The sequence below is a fragment of the Dermacentor variabilis genome, chromosome 2 (assembly GCF_050947875.1).
Source record: "Dermacentor variabilis isolate Ectoservices chromosome 2, ASM5094787v1, whole genome shotgun sequence".
Taxonomy (NCBI): Eukaryota; Metazoa; Arthropoda; class Arachnida; order Ixodida; family Ixodidae; genus Dermacentor; species Dermacentor variabilis.
In genome coordinates, this window is record NC_134569.1 from 245,171,097 (window position 1) to 245,188,795 (window position 17,699).

The 17,699-nt window shown below is 49.0% G+C and overlaps 2 protein-coding genes across 2 annotated transcripts in view; one reads left to right on the forward strand and one right to left on the reverse strand.

The window, feature by feature from the left end:
- Positions 1–10,107, forward strand: part of LOC142570747 (uncharacterized) — a 58,414-nt gene extending 48,307 nt beyond the window's left edge. The window contains exon 5 of the mRNA XM_075679090.1: positions 9,246–10,107. Within this exon, the coding sequence (XP_075535205.1) occupies positions 9,246–9,449 (204 nt within the window). The 3' untranslated portion in view covers positions 9,450–10,107. The remainder of the gene's footprint in view (positions 1–9,245) is intronic.
- A 436-nt stretch (positions 10,108–10,543) lies between these two features.
- The window catches only part of LOC142573212 (uncharacterized), a 129,075-nt gene continuing 121,919 nt past the window's right edge, over positions 10,544–17,699 (reverse strand). The window contains exons 2-3 of the mRNA XM_075682802.1: positions 16,982–17,068; positions 10,544–13,214 (exon numbers count right to left, since the gene is read on the reverse strand). Coding sequence (XP_075538917.1) covers positions 11,589–13,214; positions 16,982–17,068 — 1,713 coding nt within the window. The 3' untranslated portion in view covers positions 10,544–11,588. The remainder of the gene's footprint in view (positions 13,215–16,981; positions 17,069–17,699) is intronic.

Sequence of the window (17,699 nt, forward strand, 5' to 3'; positions counted from 1 at the left end):
GAGCGAAAAATCCCGGAAGGGAATTCATAATTAAAAAACAACTTGCAAGATAGGCTGGGTGGGAATCGAACCAGGGTCTCCGGAGTGTGAGACGGAGACGCTACCACTCAGCCATGAGCTCACTGCTCCCAAGTGGGCCAAAGGCGCCTCTACTGAATGCGGTGTTGCCTTAGAAACGTGCCCTAGAAAGTTATACTGCTGTGTATATCGGTGATTATGAGCATATAGACTACAGAAGTCGCAGTAAAACGCGTAGCGAAGTACGTATCCGCTACATTTCTTCTGCGCTTCCCGCACACGCAGAGCCATCTTGGGGCAAACACAGAAGACCCCCTCCTCGTAATGTACGGTGGTGCCCCGAGAGGTGGCGCGGCCCGACTGTCCGTCGCGAGAACGACGTTTGGCTCGCGTAGATCGTTTCTCCCTCCGAGACACCGAGTTCTTTGGTTCATTCCGCTTGCTCAGGCGCACGTTTCGTTGCCGCGCCGAACGCTGCGTTGCTCGACGCTCACCGCGTGATTGCTGGGTGCAAAGTCCCATGCGGGGCGCCTCGTAAGTGATCGCTGCGCCGTAGCGCATTGTCTTACACCCCTTGGCGGGTGGACGGGAACGCTGTCGCGTCCCACTTTTGAAGGCGAAGCTTAAGCGTTCTCCAATTTTTACCACGCTTTCCTCCATTGCGCCGCGAGATTGAGCCGCCATCGCAGGTTGACCCTGGCACGCTTTCACTCGCGCAAACAGCTCGGAGCGACAAGACTATGTTACGGCCTTTGGTCTTTATCGCAACATCATGGCGGCGGCGACGGAACAAATGCGCCCGGAGCTTCCGTATAATTGCTATTGCAATGTAATAAATATTACTGTCGATATTTAATCCCGCGCTTTCTTGTTATTTACTCGTCTCCTTTACTGCAATATCCCGACACCCGAGTTTGGAATCTCATGCTTTTCATTTCATTTATTATACCCTCAAGGCCTGCGAAGGCTTAACAGAGGGCAGCGAGCTATAGGTAAATTCAAACAGTACATCTTGCAAGAGAAAAAAGTACAACATAAAAATACAATTTCACAAATGATTCAGTGGGAATACAATGAGCAATTACAAAAGCTATTACAATAAATGGACAAGATATACAAGTACATTAAACGGCATTCTAGTGAGTAATGTTGGTTAAGGTATCACGGAACAAGAAATTATTGCTGATGGATACATTGTTTGGGGGAAGGTGGTTCCACTCTAGTGACGTCGAAGGTACGAATGACTGGGAAAATGTATTTGTGCTTCAAGAAGGGACGTGAACCTTGTAAGAATTATCGATGCGACGAGATACGTAGTGTGTAGTATGAATGAATAGATCCCGCAGTGTTGTATGGTGAAAAATTTTGTGAAATAATGATAAACGGGAAACTTTACGTCGAGCTGCAAGAGATGGAAGAGAAACGCTAGTTTTCATGGCTGTTACACCGAGAGTTCTGTTATAATTCGAAAGAATAAAACGAGCAGCGTTATTCTGAATAAATTGTAATGCGTTAATTAAGTTTATGTTATTAGTGTCCCAGACTGATGTAGTCTATTCTAATTTGGGACGTATTCTTTCAGTTTTGAAGCGTACAGTCTTCACTTCCGACTACATTACGTGAGGACTTGAAATTAAAAACTGAGGACATGATCCCATGCTTTAAATAGTTCTTTTATAGCTTAGCTACATGGCAGCTGCTGTACCAAACGCGAGCCCCGCGTTATCGAAACATACAAATAAGCATGACATATTACAATTTACGAATCCTAGCGATAATTTTCGAAAGCCAAATACTTCTAGAACAAATTCAGAGGATGACACCAGTTTAGAGATATGTGTTCCAAAATATTGCGATCAAATACATGTGTTCCAGTAATCTTTTAGCCTCATTGCCTAAAAATGCCTTTTGTTAGAAAAGCAGGTGGAAAAAGAATGTTTTTTACGGGTGTTTGACCGTGGTTAGGTCAAAACTGGTGCTTGTTTCGAAATTCATTTGAATTCGTCGTGCCTCGTGAAATAGCTGCCTTCAATTTGTATGTTGCGATATGCGCGTTAATAAAATCGGGTAAAAAATTAATTAATGAAGTTTCGCTAATTTTTATCTATGCATTTTGATTTCCTATGTAAGTACTATCCGCCTCTTTGAGTAATCCAGCTGAACGAGTAGATTTGCAGTATATGCCACAGGCGACTCTTAAAGATTTCTTGCACGTTAAAAAAGATGGAGGACACTTAAGCTTTGCTTTAAGAGTCGAACGCGACAGCATTCAAAGATCCCCAACTGAATCTCGCGCTTCCCGGCCGCTGCAGCCGTTCACCGGAAAACGGTGGTGGTGCACGAAGGCGAGAGAGACAGAGAGAGAGTAAAACATCTTTATTAATAACATTTGAATGGCGAGAGCAGTGTGGGAGGAACCTTCAGTCCAGGGTCCCTAAGATGTTTCGGGCGATGTTTCGAGCCCGTTGTATCACTGCTCGGAGGACCTCGGGAGGTCCGTCGCGGAGGGCATCGTCCCATAGCTCTTTGTTGCGTAGGGGGTAAAGGAGAGTTGGCAAGGGAGGAAAGAGGTTTGCAGTGCACTCAATCGTGACGTGGAAGATTGCGGACGAGCTGCCACAGCCAGGACAACGATCTGCATAACAGTGTGGGTAGAATTTATTGAGAGAGACAAGATTAGGAAAAGTTGCGGTTTGTAATTGGCGTAATGCCACTGCTTCCTCCCGCGAGAAGGACAGCGGTGGTGCGGCGTGGGTGCGACGAATGCGTGTATAATGACGGAGTATGTCTTTATAACGGAGCAAGGGATCCCCCCACTCTGAACTAGTCGCCTCACCACGCAGAGTCGCCCGGAGGGAAATTTCTCGGGCAACCGCATGTGCGCGTTCGTCACCCGGCAGCGAGGTATGACCAGGGGTCCAGAGTAAGTGGATGCGGGGAGGTTTGGTTAGTGTATTTTGCGGGATCTGTTTGAGAATTTGGTGCGCCGCTCTCGGGATGCCATGTCCTGACAGGAACGCCCGGCATGCCTGTTGCGAGCCCGTCAATATATACACTTCCTCAGGAACACGGATGGCGTATCGAATTGCAAGAGCAACACCGAGAATTTCTCCGTAAGCGGCATTTGTTCCGCGCATTGCAGCAGAGTCTCTCAGGGATTCGGTGCCATCCAAAACTACCGAGGTATAGCCCTCTTGAGTGCGTCATGTGTCCGTATATAAAGTGTGTGTTTCCGGGATGTTTGCAAGCATGCGGCCAATTTATCGTACACGGGCTTTGCGCCGCCCTTTTTCGTGCTCGGGGTGCATATTACGCGGCAATGGATGAGTACTTACTGCTTTTGCGTATCGCTGACGACAAGATCGTTGGACGGGTTTCAGACTCAAGGGGTGGGACAGAGTATCCTAGCCGTGTGAAAAGATGGCGGCCAGTAGGAGTGAGTAAGAGGCGCTGGCGATGGCTGACCCCATGTGCCTCTAGCAGCTCGCCTAGTGTGTTATGTGTCCCTAAGTTAAGGAGACGGTATGTGGAAGTATAGTTCGGGAGGCCATGGGCCAGCTTAGTCGCTTTGCGAATCATTGCGTCTATGCGAAGTTGTTGAGCTTGGGTCAACCGCTGAAATGGGAGATGGTATGTAAGGCGGCTGATCACGCATGCCTCCACCAAGCGCAGCAGGTCCTCTTCTCGAAGGCCCGAGCACCTGTTGGAGACCCTCCGGATCATGGCCAGAATTTGCTCAATCTGTCTGGATAGAAGGGAAACAGTGTAGTTTTACCTGCCATACGCTTGGATGTGTAGGCCGAGGATACGAGCACGATTAACCTGTGGTATCGGTGTGCCATCCACGTGCACAGTGATAGGGGGAGAAGACGAACGACTCCGGGGGCGAATGATTATGAGCTCCGACTTTTCCGGAGCACATCTTAAGCCGCATTTTCTCGCGTACTCGGAAACTGTATCGACCGCTTGCTGCAGTCGGTCCTGGATGGCTCCGTCGGAACCCCGTGTCGACCATATAGTAATGCCATCCGCATAAATAGCGTGGGCGACATCAGGAATCTGGTCGAGTAGTCGGGGGAGCCCTGCGAGCGCGATATTCAATAAAGTAGGGGAAAGAACTGAGCCCTGGGGTTTCCCACGTCCTACAAGGCGAATCGTACCGGATTCGATGCGGTCCCATTCCTACGGTGGCTGTGCGATCTCGAAGAAATGCGCGGATATAGTTGTACATACGAATTCCACAGTGTGAATGTGCAACATTGCGAAGGATGAGGACATGTTAAACATTATCGAACGCCCCTTTTAGGTCTAAGACTATGAGTGCTCTCGTTTGGGCGGACGACGGAGGTCCTATGACTTCCTCCCGCAATTGTAAAAGCACATCTTTGGCAGACAGATGAGCCCGATATCCGAATTGAGAGTTCGAAAAGAATGATTTTTCTTCGAGGAAGGGCTGCAGACGCCGCAAGAGTACATGCTCCATGAGCTTACCAATGCAGGATGTTAGGGAGATGGGTCGTAAGTTTTCAACCTTAACAGGCTTGCCCGGTTTGGGGATCAGTGTGATGTCGGCGTGTCGCTATGCTTTGGGAAGCATGCCCTTGCGCCAGCAATCATTCAAGATATGGGTGAGGTGGTTAATATCCGCGTCACTGAGGTTACGAAGGGTGGCGAACCGGATGTGGTCAGCTCGCGGTGCCGTGTTGCGGCGAAGGTCTTGTAGGACCACCCGCACCTCGTCAGATGTGATGTCCGCATCTAGCAATTCGTTCGCCTCGCCTACATAAGGATAGTCAGGGTACTGCGGCGGCGGGCTTGTGGGTATGAAATGCTTCTCTAGCTCTCTGAGGAGTGTCGAGACATCATCCCTGTATTCGTGCATTAGGATATGCAGCTGTTGAAATGTTTTTCCCTATGTTGGTGTGGGATCTGTGAGTGAGCGAAGAATCGACCACGTTTTTGCTGTGCTCAATGTGCCTGAGAGGCGATCGCAAAATCCTCGCCAGTTATTCCTCGTAAGGATCTCTGCGTACTCCTGAGATTCCCGTGTAATTTGATCTATACGTTTCCTAAGTTTGCGGTTGAGGCGTTGTCATTTCCATCGTCGTGTCAACCCTCTGCGGGCGTTCCAAGGATGAAGTAAATGCGGGTCTATGTCTGGTGTCTCGGTTGTGGTGCGCAGTGTGCTCGTGGTGGCCTCTAGATCTTGTGCTAGATAGTCAAGCCAGCGTTCGTACCCTTGGCGCTCAGGTGGGTTCTGGCGACGTTCCCTGAATTTCGCCCAATCCGTTATACGCACATTTAGCTCGGGCCTGCGCGCACCCCGTAATGACAAGGTAGTCGCCACAATGTAGTGGTCACTACCAAGGTGCTCCTCTAAAGGCCCGTGCGCAACGACTGGGCCAGTATTGCGCACGAAGGTAAGGTCAGGGCAGGTGTCACGAGATACGCTGTTGCCCATCCGGGTGCTCTGGGTCGGTAAGGAGTGTGTATCTCATGTTACAGATGGCATTCCATAAGCGGGTCCCTTTAGCCTGCGATTTAACGTAACCCCATGCAGTATGCAGAGCGTTAAAGTCGCCGGCCACCACACAAACCCGTCCAAACCTACCAAATTCTGTTATTAGGTGCTGAGAACAGTGCGTTCGCGAACGGGGAGAACTGTATGCATTGAGTATAAACATACTCTCGCTGCGTTTACTTTGCGTAATTATTTCCAATATTTGGTGAGGAATGTCAATGTTAGTGGTATGCATGCGACATGTAACATGTTTCGAAACTAAGGCTCCCACAAGAGGAGAGACACCCGAGAGCGTGCTGTAGCCGGATAAAGAAGGGGTGCAATCGACTTCATGTAAGAGGATGACATCGGGAGGGTTCGTGGATGTGGCGATATACTGCTGTAGGGAACCTCGTTTTCGGCGGAATCCCCTACAATTGCACTGCCACACCAATAGTTGCTCCGCGTTACGCGGCGCCATCATCATCGCGAGAGGAAGCAGGCGGTAGTGCATAGGGATGCGGGCGCCGGGTGCCCACATTTGAAGGTTGTGGCCGAGACCCTTGGTCGGAAAGCGCGCTTTTTTTTTATTTATTTATGAATACTGCGATCTTGTACACAAGATCATAGCAGGTGGGAAACATTGCGTTAAGATACAGAATTACAGACACAAAGAAAACAAAATTGCACATAGAAATTCAACAAGAGAATACAGTGACAAGGTCACTTAACAACAATCAATTCAGATGCTCTTCGTTGTTACCGCTAAGCTCAGGAACTTGCGTGCGTGCGAAAGTGCACTCTACACATGATTTCACTTGCTCCGTAATCCCTATTTGAAGGGCCTCCATTTGGCGTTCTATCCTGTCCAGAGCCGCCTGCATACTAGTGCTCATGTCTGCCACCAGCGCATCCATTTGTTTTTGCAGGCGCTCACAGCGCGCCTCCATGTCACGACGTAGGCGGGCTATTAGAGGATCGGGATTTGGTAACGAATTGGTGATAGGGGAAGGGGTAGGGAGAGATTTACTGGGCGGAGCGAGCTGTGAGGTACCCTTCGCCCGACCTACCTCCCGAGGCGCCTCCATTGCTGTTTTCTTCTCCGGGGTCCGCTGCACCCCTGAAGGGACCAGGGTCAGCTTGGCTGGGGCGTTCGTCTGCAGGGCCTTCTTGTAGGGTTGTCGAGAAGATGGGGAAGGAGGACGCTTCTCTGGGAGGCGCACCGATGCCTCGCGGGATCGGGACCGAGAATTGGAGCGGGTCCGGAACTTGCGACGGGAGCTCGAACGGGTCTCCGACCGGACTTTTCTGGTCTCCTTCATTGGGGCGCGCGACGTTCGGGTCTCCGTCGTATCTGTGATAGTAATCGGGTCGCTGGAGGGTTGGAGTTCACGCTGCTCTTTCTCGAGAGCTTTCCGCACCCAAGCTTTGATCAGTGTCTGCCTAGCACGCCGCGGGCAGTTTGGATCCGCTGTAGGGTGGGTGCCGTCACAGGATCTGCAGTGTGGGGTGCACGGATGTGACGGGGTGGGGTTGTCAGTCCCGCACGTCGCGCAAATGACCACGTGCGGCATAGGACAGTAATCAGCCCAACGGCCGAGCTTGTGACATATCTCGCAAACCAGTTGGCGGGGTCGATGGGGGTAGCAGCGGAGTTCTGCACCATAGAAACGCACGTAGCGAGGCACTTTAAGTCCTTCAAATGTTACCAACGCAACGTTGGTTTGACCCATCATTCGTGCTTGCAGTATTTGAGTTCCAGGAGCCACAAGCTCATCCACTAGCTTGGATGACGATGTACCGGGCAAAAGGCCAGGAACAATTCCCTTGCATGAGTTGTCTGGGGCCGCAAAATATGTCGTGATGGGACAGACCCGCTGACCAAGGTCCAGCTCCCTCACCTTGTACAATGCGTCGGCTACGTGTGACTGGGGTGTGCTGATGATTGCCAAGTTCTGCTGAGGTCGCAGTCGGAATATGATGTCATGGCGATCCTCGGTGGTCAAGCCGGCAGCACTCCATAGAGCACTGGCGAGTTCTGGGCGCGTCCACTTATCGAGACAAAGTCCCCCGTGAGGCCGCACAATTATCTTTTCATCATGCAAAGGAAGTTGAGGCAGGTTCTGATTCCGAATGCGCTTGCGTACGGTAGGCTGGGAGCCGTCCGGAATGCCCAAGATGTTCTCGGAGGGTTGCGTCTTAGCGCGCGTTTGCCGGATTCGTCGCTTATGTATGACTGTCTTCCAACAGCCACCTGTCACATCGTCAGTTTTGTCGTCGTTAATGTTCAGGGCAGCACCTTCCTCCATCCTTTCCCCGGTCGGAGTGTCCACCTCTCGCTGTTGGGAGGGAAAATCGGCGACGATGGGATCGGCGGCCACTCCCGCGGTATCCACCTCGGGCGTCTTCGTTGTTGTCGAGGAACGCGCGTCGGCGTTCTCCGTCGCCGATTGCGTCTTCTGCTCGTTGGAAAATGACGTTGCGGTAGATAAATGCTCCATCGAAACAGAGCGGTGAATTGGTCGAAGGCCCTTTGCACGCCCGTTTAGAAAATGGGCCTCGGAAGAGCTCGTCGCTTGGCGCTCTTGGTTCATGGTGTTGAAAACACGCCAAGGCAGCTATGGCCCTGGCAGGGGCAGCCGCGTTGGAACTGCTTCAGAGCTGTAGAGGCGCGGGGAGCGGCAACAAAGTGCCGGGAAGAAAAGGCGGTCGGTGGGAAACGGCGAGAAAGCCGCTTCCCATACGACTCCCGGCGAAAGCGGCCCGGGCAAGGGCGGTCAAGGGCGGCCGGTGAAGGTCGCGTAGTCTCGGTGGTTGTGGAGCGCGCCGACGACAGGGCCGTTCACTTCGGCCGACCGATTGGAACTCCCCACGAAGGCGAGCTTTCTGCTAGAAACGAAGCCCGTCCGTGCGCGGCGGATGGGCGGAGGTGTTGCAAGGAACCGGGCGCGCCCTTTTATAAATGGTACAAACGCTGGAAAAGGGGTTTGCGTTTGAGTTCCCGCCTAACGGAATGATGTTTTTTTCGTATATTAATATTACAGCTCGACGCTATCATGTCTGTAGGCTGTGCGCAAGTCGTTCTTTACGACTTTTCTACGTATTTTACTTTGAGAAACTCAATTAGTTCAGTAACGTCTCTGCGCTACACGTAGGGCCTGCGTGGTTGGGAAAGAGTTGTTCGGAATGATTTTTTTACCGAAAGGATGGTCGACGCTCGATGCGGGACACGGGGCGCTTAACGCTCTCGCGTTAAAAGTACGCCCGGTATACAGTAGGTCGTGGTTCGTATATGGGGAGGTCCGACGTGTTCAACTTGGTGACCAGATGAATGAAGTTAACGTGCCTTAAATTGTTTAGTGCTCTCTTTATTATTAACGGTCAGTCAGTTATTAAAATTTGAGCTGCACTTCAGAGTCTAAATATGCCTTTCTATGGCTGGAACAACGGTTTTAGTGCCCGCAAAAACAATTAAAGCGACTTTACTAGCGCGCGCTCTCCTATATTCTCGATTGGAGTACCACATCGAATACGTTAAACCAAGTAATCAGCGTTCGATATTCTGCTCCGTTAGAAGACTAATTGATGAGCAGGCGGTCTCAATGTAATCTCTTATTGCGAATTCGATGACTATTTCCTGCGTTTTAAATGGCAAATGCTCCGTGTAAATATTTTATCGTCCGCCACGAAATGTCGAGTGTACCATGTACGGGTCTTTCGATTTCAGAACGGCCTCAGAGCAGGACCCCGGAGAAGTGCTGTGTCGCCCGTCGGTGCCTCGGCGCTGGACGCGGTGTCGGCTACGACGCTTCACGCGCGGCGGCGGCGAGCGGCCGACCGGCCGAGCGGCGCCGACGAGGGACGGCGAACGCCGGAAACCAGCGAGCCGGCGGGGCCGCCGCGCGGCGCTCGTTCCGGGCCACCCACGTGACGTGCGCAGCGCGTGTGCGCACCCCCGCATGTCCGCTCGCCGGACACGACGGATACGATACGCCCGAAATGCGTTTTGTACACGCGTGAAAAATTATGCGTCAACAAGCTGGCAAGTTCTCAATCTTGCGCCATTTACGGCAGCGGCTTCGGACTCGACACCTGCGCTTTGGGCAGCAGAAATGCCCGCCTCGGTTGAAGGACGACGTCCCTTTGTGCTCTTGTCACTAGAGTCGCAGGCTTAGACTCGCGGAAATCGCCCTGTTAAGCAGCAATACAAGAAATACCAGCTCTAGTATTTCCGACGCTACCATCAAAACGACTTGAATTCTCTCACAGTAATTCACGGTGGTCTTAAATTTGCTGCATTGATAAAGGTGTTGCGTCCAACGCATAACGGCTCCTACAATGAAATGTCTCTTAATTGGCGAGCATTGTGAATGAAACGTAGATGCAAGAATTTCTTGATAGATCGCAAACGTGTAAAATGCGGGTCAATTACGCTAAGTGTTTCTTATGAGGACTTAATTGTGATATTGACCACTTACTACAAAAATATATGTTGCAGCTCATTGCAACAGCCTCTCTGGGCGCTGTGCAATCAAAAAAAGAGAGAGACGAAAGATGTCAGTTGGTTATTTTTAATAAATTATATATTAATGATGCTTTCCTGTATTGGCTACTTGCTGAGATCCTAACAATTAGACTCAGACAGCAGCATAACTCGCCAACAACCATTTGTAAACTGCAAGACGCATTTGCGTGTGGTGTGGCCTCTTAATCTGGTCCCGGAGACCCTCGACCGTAGTCGGGATGTGAAAATAGGGTACGTATTGTGAGAATACGTTCTCGAGCGGCGCTTTTCCGTTATTAGAACTATTATTGATGGAAGGAAAGCTCGTTTCAGATGTTGGCTCTCTGTTCTCTGCAAACTTCCTAGAGTAGATCGAAGCTTTTACAGAATATTGTGAACAAATATTTCAGCGATGGATTTGACTTGAAGATACAAACTGAAGATACAAACGGCTTAGAGCAGATCACTGCTCTAAGCCGGTCACAGTTGACGAGGAAGACAGTATCACGAGAACGTAAGCGTTTTGTTTTCTTTATTTACAACACAGCATAGTCATGTACACAATGTACACAAACTGAGAACTATAACCGCACCGTTTGTTTCTGGTATTGCGCCACCGAGAGTCCGCAGCCTTGATGTGAAAAGCCTTTGTTGCGTTTATGACTTGCTCGCATCGGGGAGCTCAACCCTGAAACAATGTCCTGCTGAAGGCCCCGTCCCGTGGTTAACAGACCGGATCCTCATTTAAATCCCAGGCGTCCAGCATATCCCTCCCAGATTTGAAAGTCAAAGAGCGGAAGCAGTGACCCAGGCGAGGGCGTTGCACAATGCATCGACGTTCCTCACTTGAGAAGTAACCCGCAGAGGACTAGCCGTTACGTATATCTTTGGAAGCTTGTGGTAGCACGTGGTGAGGAAGTATGTTTGCCGCTGCTATGAGAGGATGTCTCTCGTAGCCGTACCTCAATAGTAATGATTGACATTTGTTTTATTGGACCTCTCACTGACTCCGAATATGCCGTACTAGACTCCAAGCTTTGATTAGATGACTGCTGAATGTGCATTAAAACGGTTCTGCTAAGTGCGAGCCTGCTGATAATGTTCCTCCATGTACAGCCGTTTCACCCACGTGTTATAAATAAAGGCAGTAAAGCAAAGGAAAGTAGGTGAGGGCGATGCTTCTGAGCATGAATTAAACGTCATGTGCATTTGTGGGACGGACACAATGATTACGAAAAATAATAAATCTATAAATATTTTCCTCATAGCGCCCTAACATTCTTTAGGCCCAGGACACTGACAGTCAATGCAATCGAGGAATACGCGCCACATCTCTGTACACGGATACGTGACATGCACTGCCCGCCGACTTGCGCGAAACGTTGCACGCCTGTTGTTTACTACTCAAACCAAACTAAAATGTGATTGCACAATGCGCGGCGTCTTAGGCAGCGACCTCCAAATAGGAACCACTTGCAGCCCATTTAGTGGTCTTGTCCACGAACGAAGACGGCACAGGTGCCACGCCAGTCTGTACAGTGTGGGTGTCAACAGGAACACTTCCGTTCAAGCCGCTGGCACTGCTTCGTGTTGCCGCTGCTGCGAGGCGTACGAAGGGGGCAGCCGCCGCGCGTAGTCGTCCTGCAAAGCAAGCGTAGGCGACGACACGTACTCTTCTTGAACGGCAGGTGCGCCACGAGAAGAGCGGTAAGGAATGGCTCCCTGAAAGCCGAAGCCCTGGCGAGCTTGCGGGTACAGTCTCTGGCCGTACAAGAGCTGCGGTCCATCAGACAATGACGGCACCACGGATTGTGACTGGTGTGGCGCTAGTGGCGCCGCGTGCAAAGGTACGGAATCAACCCTTTGTGAGAGGTACGCTGGATCGATGACGCGGGGCCGCTGCAGCTGTGGAAGGAGTGATTGTTGATTGGGTCGAGGCTGTGGTTGGACCACCTGCGCTACTTGCACTGGTCGACCGGCGAGCGGAAGTGAGTTGGCTAGGAAGTAGTTGACGGTAAGCCCATGAGGAAGCGGCTGGTAGCCGGGAACAGAAGGTGGCAGCTGCTGCTGTTGGGGTGTCAGCAACGATGCGCCACTCTGACCGTAGTAACCTCCGGGACCGTAAAATGAGAATGGCTCCGGAGGGAAGCCTAGACTCCCTGGGTGCACCGTGTTGATGGGAAATATGTTTCCGACGTTTTGCGTGTTCTGGTGGCTCGAGAATAGTTGCGAACCAGGAAGCGGCAACGCTGGCCGATGGTACACGTTCGAGTGCGGCCGCGATACCTGGTGCGGTCGCTGAGGGTAGGCGCCGGCTGGGTACGGCTCGTCGGTCGACAGGCTGCCGTCGGCTCTGATAAGGGCCACCTGAGGCACTATTTTGCCGTTCACTTGTTTCGGCACAAGGGCTGCACCCTTGGCACGATTGTCTCTCGGCTGAGGCGGCGGTGGGTACGGCACGCCAGCAGCCGACGGACCAGCGGCCGAGTGATGGTATTGGTTAGGAGGAGGATGGTTTTGATAGTGTGGCGCGGGCGCAGCGTGCCCTAGGTACACGGGTCGTCCGAGCTGGAATATATTAGGGCTGTACTGACGGAGAGCAGGGTGAGAGTCCATCTTCACTGCTCCTGTGGGCAACAGCGGAGTCTCGAACTTGTCGGATAGGCTCTTGGCGGGCGGAAGCCTGAGAGACGACGACGTTTGCTCTCGCTGCGGTTCCTGTGCATCGACATAGCGGTCGGAGATTTTCAAGGCTTTCGCATCTGGCTCACTGGCGGAGGGAACCTTGCTTACCATGGCAGCAGTCAAGCTGCGTGGAAGCATAGGAGGCAAGGGCGAGAGTCGTCTTAGTAGTCGTGCTGGCGGCGGAGACACGATCGGTTCGCGGGTGCTCTCCAGAGGCGTCGAAGACGACGTCGATGCAGGAGCATCGGGTGCGACGCTTGAGGCAGGGGTCTTTGCGTCTATGACTGCAGAAGGCATTGCGGTGTCTTGAGTTCCGGGCTCGTTGGTTTGAACCTTTACCCGGAATCCAAGCTCGTCGGCCACGTATTCGACGAGCCTGAGGCGACCGTCGTTATCGCGAAAACCATAGGCACCGGTCTTTCGGCCAAGTGCGTCACCGGATTCTTGCTGGAATTGGTCCCACGATAGGCCCTCGATATTGAATCCAAATTCGTAGTTCCCGTGGTCCTGTACATAGACACAAACACATAGCGAAAATCAGACAAAAAGAATATTACCATCGAAAAATCATGAGTACACCTTTCTCTTTCTTTGAGAGAAAATAAAACAGTTCTAGTCGGTTACGCACAATTAGAAAAGGGAAAGTTTGAAGCTCTTGCACAGTACGGCGTTCAGGCATCACGCCTGTGGTGCCAACTGTACCGTCCTTAGAGCTGGGATAAATACGGTGAGTGATCAAGGGATAAGTTCTTGGAAATGGTCCAAACAACCGAAGCCATGATTTCACTTTCATTACCACGTCGCTCGAGAGAATGCAGTGCCGTTGGCTCCGTGGAGTGGGAATCGATGACTAAATATTTCTCATTATAAAACTAACAAATTTTCTGTGACTTACTTATGAACTAAAATAAAGAATGGTGCTAACAGTTGCAGTAGCACACTGTGCTATAAAAGTTATAAACAGGGATAAGGTGCCTCAGAAAGGCTGTCTAACGTTTCGATAGTAGAACCTATCTTCCTCAAAGGCGGCCTCGTCATACTCGGCTTGTTAGTTATAAAAGGGTTCAATATACAACACGTAGTTTCCCGTATCCTTTCATTGTCTGCTAATTTGATGATATAAATAATTTTTCCAGGTTTGCCGAATGCTTCATTGTTCAAAACAGCATCAATTTTTTGCGTAAATTAACACTTTTTGGTTATGTTCTGCAGGCTGCAATGCAATAAGACCACGTTACATATATTTTTAAATGAGAAGCTTTAGTCTCCGAGTAAAGCGTCTTTTTTCGGAGGTATAGGTGGGCGGGCGGTGTATCTCGCCATTTTGGTGGCCGATTCCGCTGATAGCGCAGTCTAACATTATGTGCCACTGGGACGGCTCGATGTGTGCCACTGGATTTTAGTTTGCCTTTAATCTCATGTTTTGCCATTAGAAACATAATTGCCTTACTTCCTGTAAATATAAACAACGCAGCTTACAATCTGTACGTAACCGTTCACTGTGCAAGAGTTACTATATTCATACAACCGTTGTCTACAAATTATGAATGCTCCGCATTTCATAGGTTTCAGCTGCAGTTAAATATGCCATTTCTTTCAGGTATTGCCGACCGCAAATGCCTTTTCAATCTTCGAAGTTATGCGCAATCTTATTTATCTTCCAGTAACTTGGCAATTAATGTTGGTGACAAGCCTGAAACGCTAAATTCCATGGGTGAATTTTCAAGAGCTAGGGACGCAATGTCCGTGATGGAACAAACATGGGCATTTCTTGGTCAGTATTAAGCTTCCGCTGCTCTTTTCATAATTTCATACAAAAAATAACGCCATATAAAAAAAAGAACATGGTGAACACAAGCGCCGGCTGTAAAATTGGCATTGAATAATGAAACAGAACATATGTGGTCATACGGATTAAAATATTAGTATTGTCAATTCATTAGAAAAAATGTGTTATCTTTTTATGCAATGCAAGCGATGGATGACTGATACATATTTTTTTGTTCGTGTGTGCCAAGCCTCAAATACCCGCCTTTGTTGTTTGTTCGTAATACCCGTTGAAAATGTAAGCTTAAGCTCATAACGATGCACAGAACACTTGAATGTGTAAGCGTACGTTTCTTCCCGTTTTCTCAGCAGGTATGCGCAACAGTTATAGCCCGAATGATGCACCCCAAACGAATGTTCAATTCCATTAGCTAAATTGCGTAGCGCTTTAGGTAAATAATACTGCTGCATTCGTAGCGGTACTTCGGTAGATTGTTGTTTTTGTCTGTATAGTAGAAAATGAAGTAAAAAAACCGTCAGCATTGTCATCGTCATCATCATCATCATCATAATCAGCCTACTTTATGTCCACTGTAGGACGAAGGCGATCTCCCTGTGATTTCCAATTACCCCTGTCCTGCGCCAACTGATTCCAGCTAGCTCCTGCGAATTAGTTAATTTCACCACTCCACCTAGTCTCCTGCCGTCGTCGACTGCGCTTCTCTTGGCACCCATTCTGTAACCCCTAATGGTCCACTGGTTATCTCACCTACGCCGCGCCGGGCCTGGTCAGCTTCATTGCTTTCTCTTAATGTCAATTAGAATATCGGCAATCTCTGCTTGCTATCTGATCCACACCGCTCTCTTCCTGTCTCTTAACCTTATGCCTAACATTATTTGTTCCATCGCTCTTTTCGCGGTCCTTAACTTGGTTTCGAGCTTCTTTGTCTGTCTCCAAGTTTCTGCCCCGTATGTCAGCACCGGTAGAATGCATTGATTGTTCACCTTTCTTTTTAATGATAACGGTAAGCTTTCATACAGCACGGTAAAGTGGGTTAAATATTGCACCATGGTTTGAGAACGATTTGAAGAAAAGCTGACAACTGTGTTGCCAAAATGAGTATGGTACTCACATTGAATACACATTCTTGTGCGTGTATTCTCATCACATTGACTTTCATGTTGGCGCGGAAAGCAAACACATTTCGTGTATTTAGACGACATTCTCATATTTCTATAGGAATAAGATGGACAGCGTATGGTAGCATGAGAAGTCATCTCTTACACTGGGGTGTTTTGATGCTTTAAGAACCGCCGCTGCTTCCAAGTGATTATGGCCCTGCAGAGTCGAGTGTAATTTCATTTGTTCACTCGCTCGTTTGGTGCACGAGGGAAAAAAACCGTGCAGGCTCAACAATAACTGCATTCTTACGTTGAGGGAGCGTCACGAAATGTGCGTCTGTGTAGCATCCGTTCTCTTACCCAGAAACGCGTAGAAAGCAAAGCAGAACGCTAGGAGGCAAAGTATTCAATTATTTTGGGAGACTAGTTTCTAAGCTGTCACATATGGTTATTGTGCATCACGTTGCTGTTTCGTTCGAAAAGCGTTACGTCGCGCAAGCTGGCCGTAGTGAGAACTAGCGGTGAGATGCACATCAAAATAGTTTGAAGAAATCTGTGCCAACGCACCTCGTGGCATATTGTGTAGAGCATGGCTGTTATCGGCAAACCACAATAATATTTCTCCGTGACTGACGGTTGGAACGAGCGTTTCTTTTTTTTTATTCGAGAGTATTTGCCTCAAGGCATCAAGAATGAAAGTGAAATAAAAGCTTCCAGCTCTGCGTCGTCCAGGTTCAACTATATATCGCATAGAGCAAGGTGGTGGATCCAGCATGGTGAAACCCTCTGATTACCAGAAAGAGAAACGACTTGCTTTGAAAATGCATAAATTTTCAATATTGCGCTCTTGTTTTGCCTTAAAATGTGAAAGCGTTTTCTTTTCATAATTTTTTCTGTGGCTTTTACAGTGATGTCTGCCGGAGGTATCGAGTCAATGTTTATAGCTAGATGCCTTTCCCTGCTTAGTGTCCATGCAGTCTCTTTTCTGCACATGTTGGTCGCTGCGTATTGGGCTCACTACCGTGTACTCAAACTATCAATTGACAGACAACGCTGTCCGGGTTTTCTCTCCTGTCGTCCTAGCTTTGTTCTCGGACTGTATTTTCAAGCATGTATTATTGCCAACTAGCCAAGCTGCCCATGGTACGTATGTTTCTACCCAAGCAATTTAACAATTTTCCATGGTGCGTGAACAGCCTCTGACGCAGTGAAATAACAACTGAAATATAATCACTTTTAGTGTGCCAAGAAAAGCAGTTATCATTAGGACTTCATCCAAGTGCCACCCGAATATACTGAACATCTTTAAGGCTTTTTTGCTTGTTTTGCGGCAAGAAAAAGTAAAAATAAATGACATTGATCTACAACACGTGTGCAGCACTCACGTCTTGCTGTCGATGTAAGATGCTGTTAGCTGACTCCTCCGCCACCGTCCGAACCAAGAACACCAACAGCAGAAGAAGCCGCTTCAGCTGCACAAACGGCAAGATATGACTATTCTAACCAATATGCTCCAGAAATTAAAGCTCAAAACATCAATGTAAAAATGGCATGCGCTTCCAAGATGTTGTGAACTATAGTACTCCTCATTGTGCATGTCTATATCACATTTTGAAGAGCGAAAAGACGGTGATAAGCAGGAGGAGGGACGACACGAACGCTCTCTTGCGAGTAAATGTTTAAAGGAAAGTGGAGCCAAATCAATATACAATATCACAAACAAGAAAAGAGTAGGGTGACAAAATCAGATGTTGCTAGCGCGAGGTAAAGTTATCCATTACATAAAAGAAGAAACTCCTGGTTATTTAAAGGCTGACAAATGACTGCGCACTCTTGTCAGTCTGAAAAGCTTCTAGCTGTTCGACCTGGTCCAGTTTTCCGTTCTTGTTGAGCATTTTGAAACCCTGACTTCGCCAACGTTGTGGGGGCAGGGTCCGAGTAAGCGATTACATAGAAAACACGAATTAAGGTTTTGTGACAGTGATTTGCAAACGTAGTCAAGCATCGATGATGAGAGTCAAATTACGATGAATTTTAAAATGAATTAAACTTGAGCTTGGCCATTTTATGAAAATTTTCATAAACAGTGTCCATCACTCACTT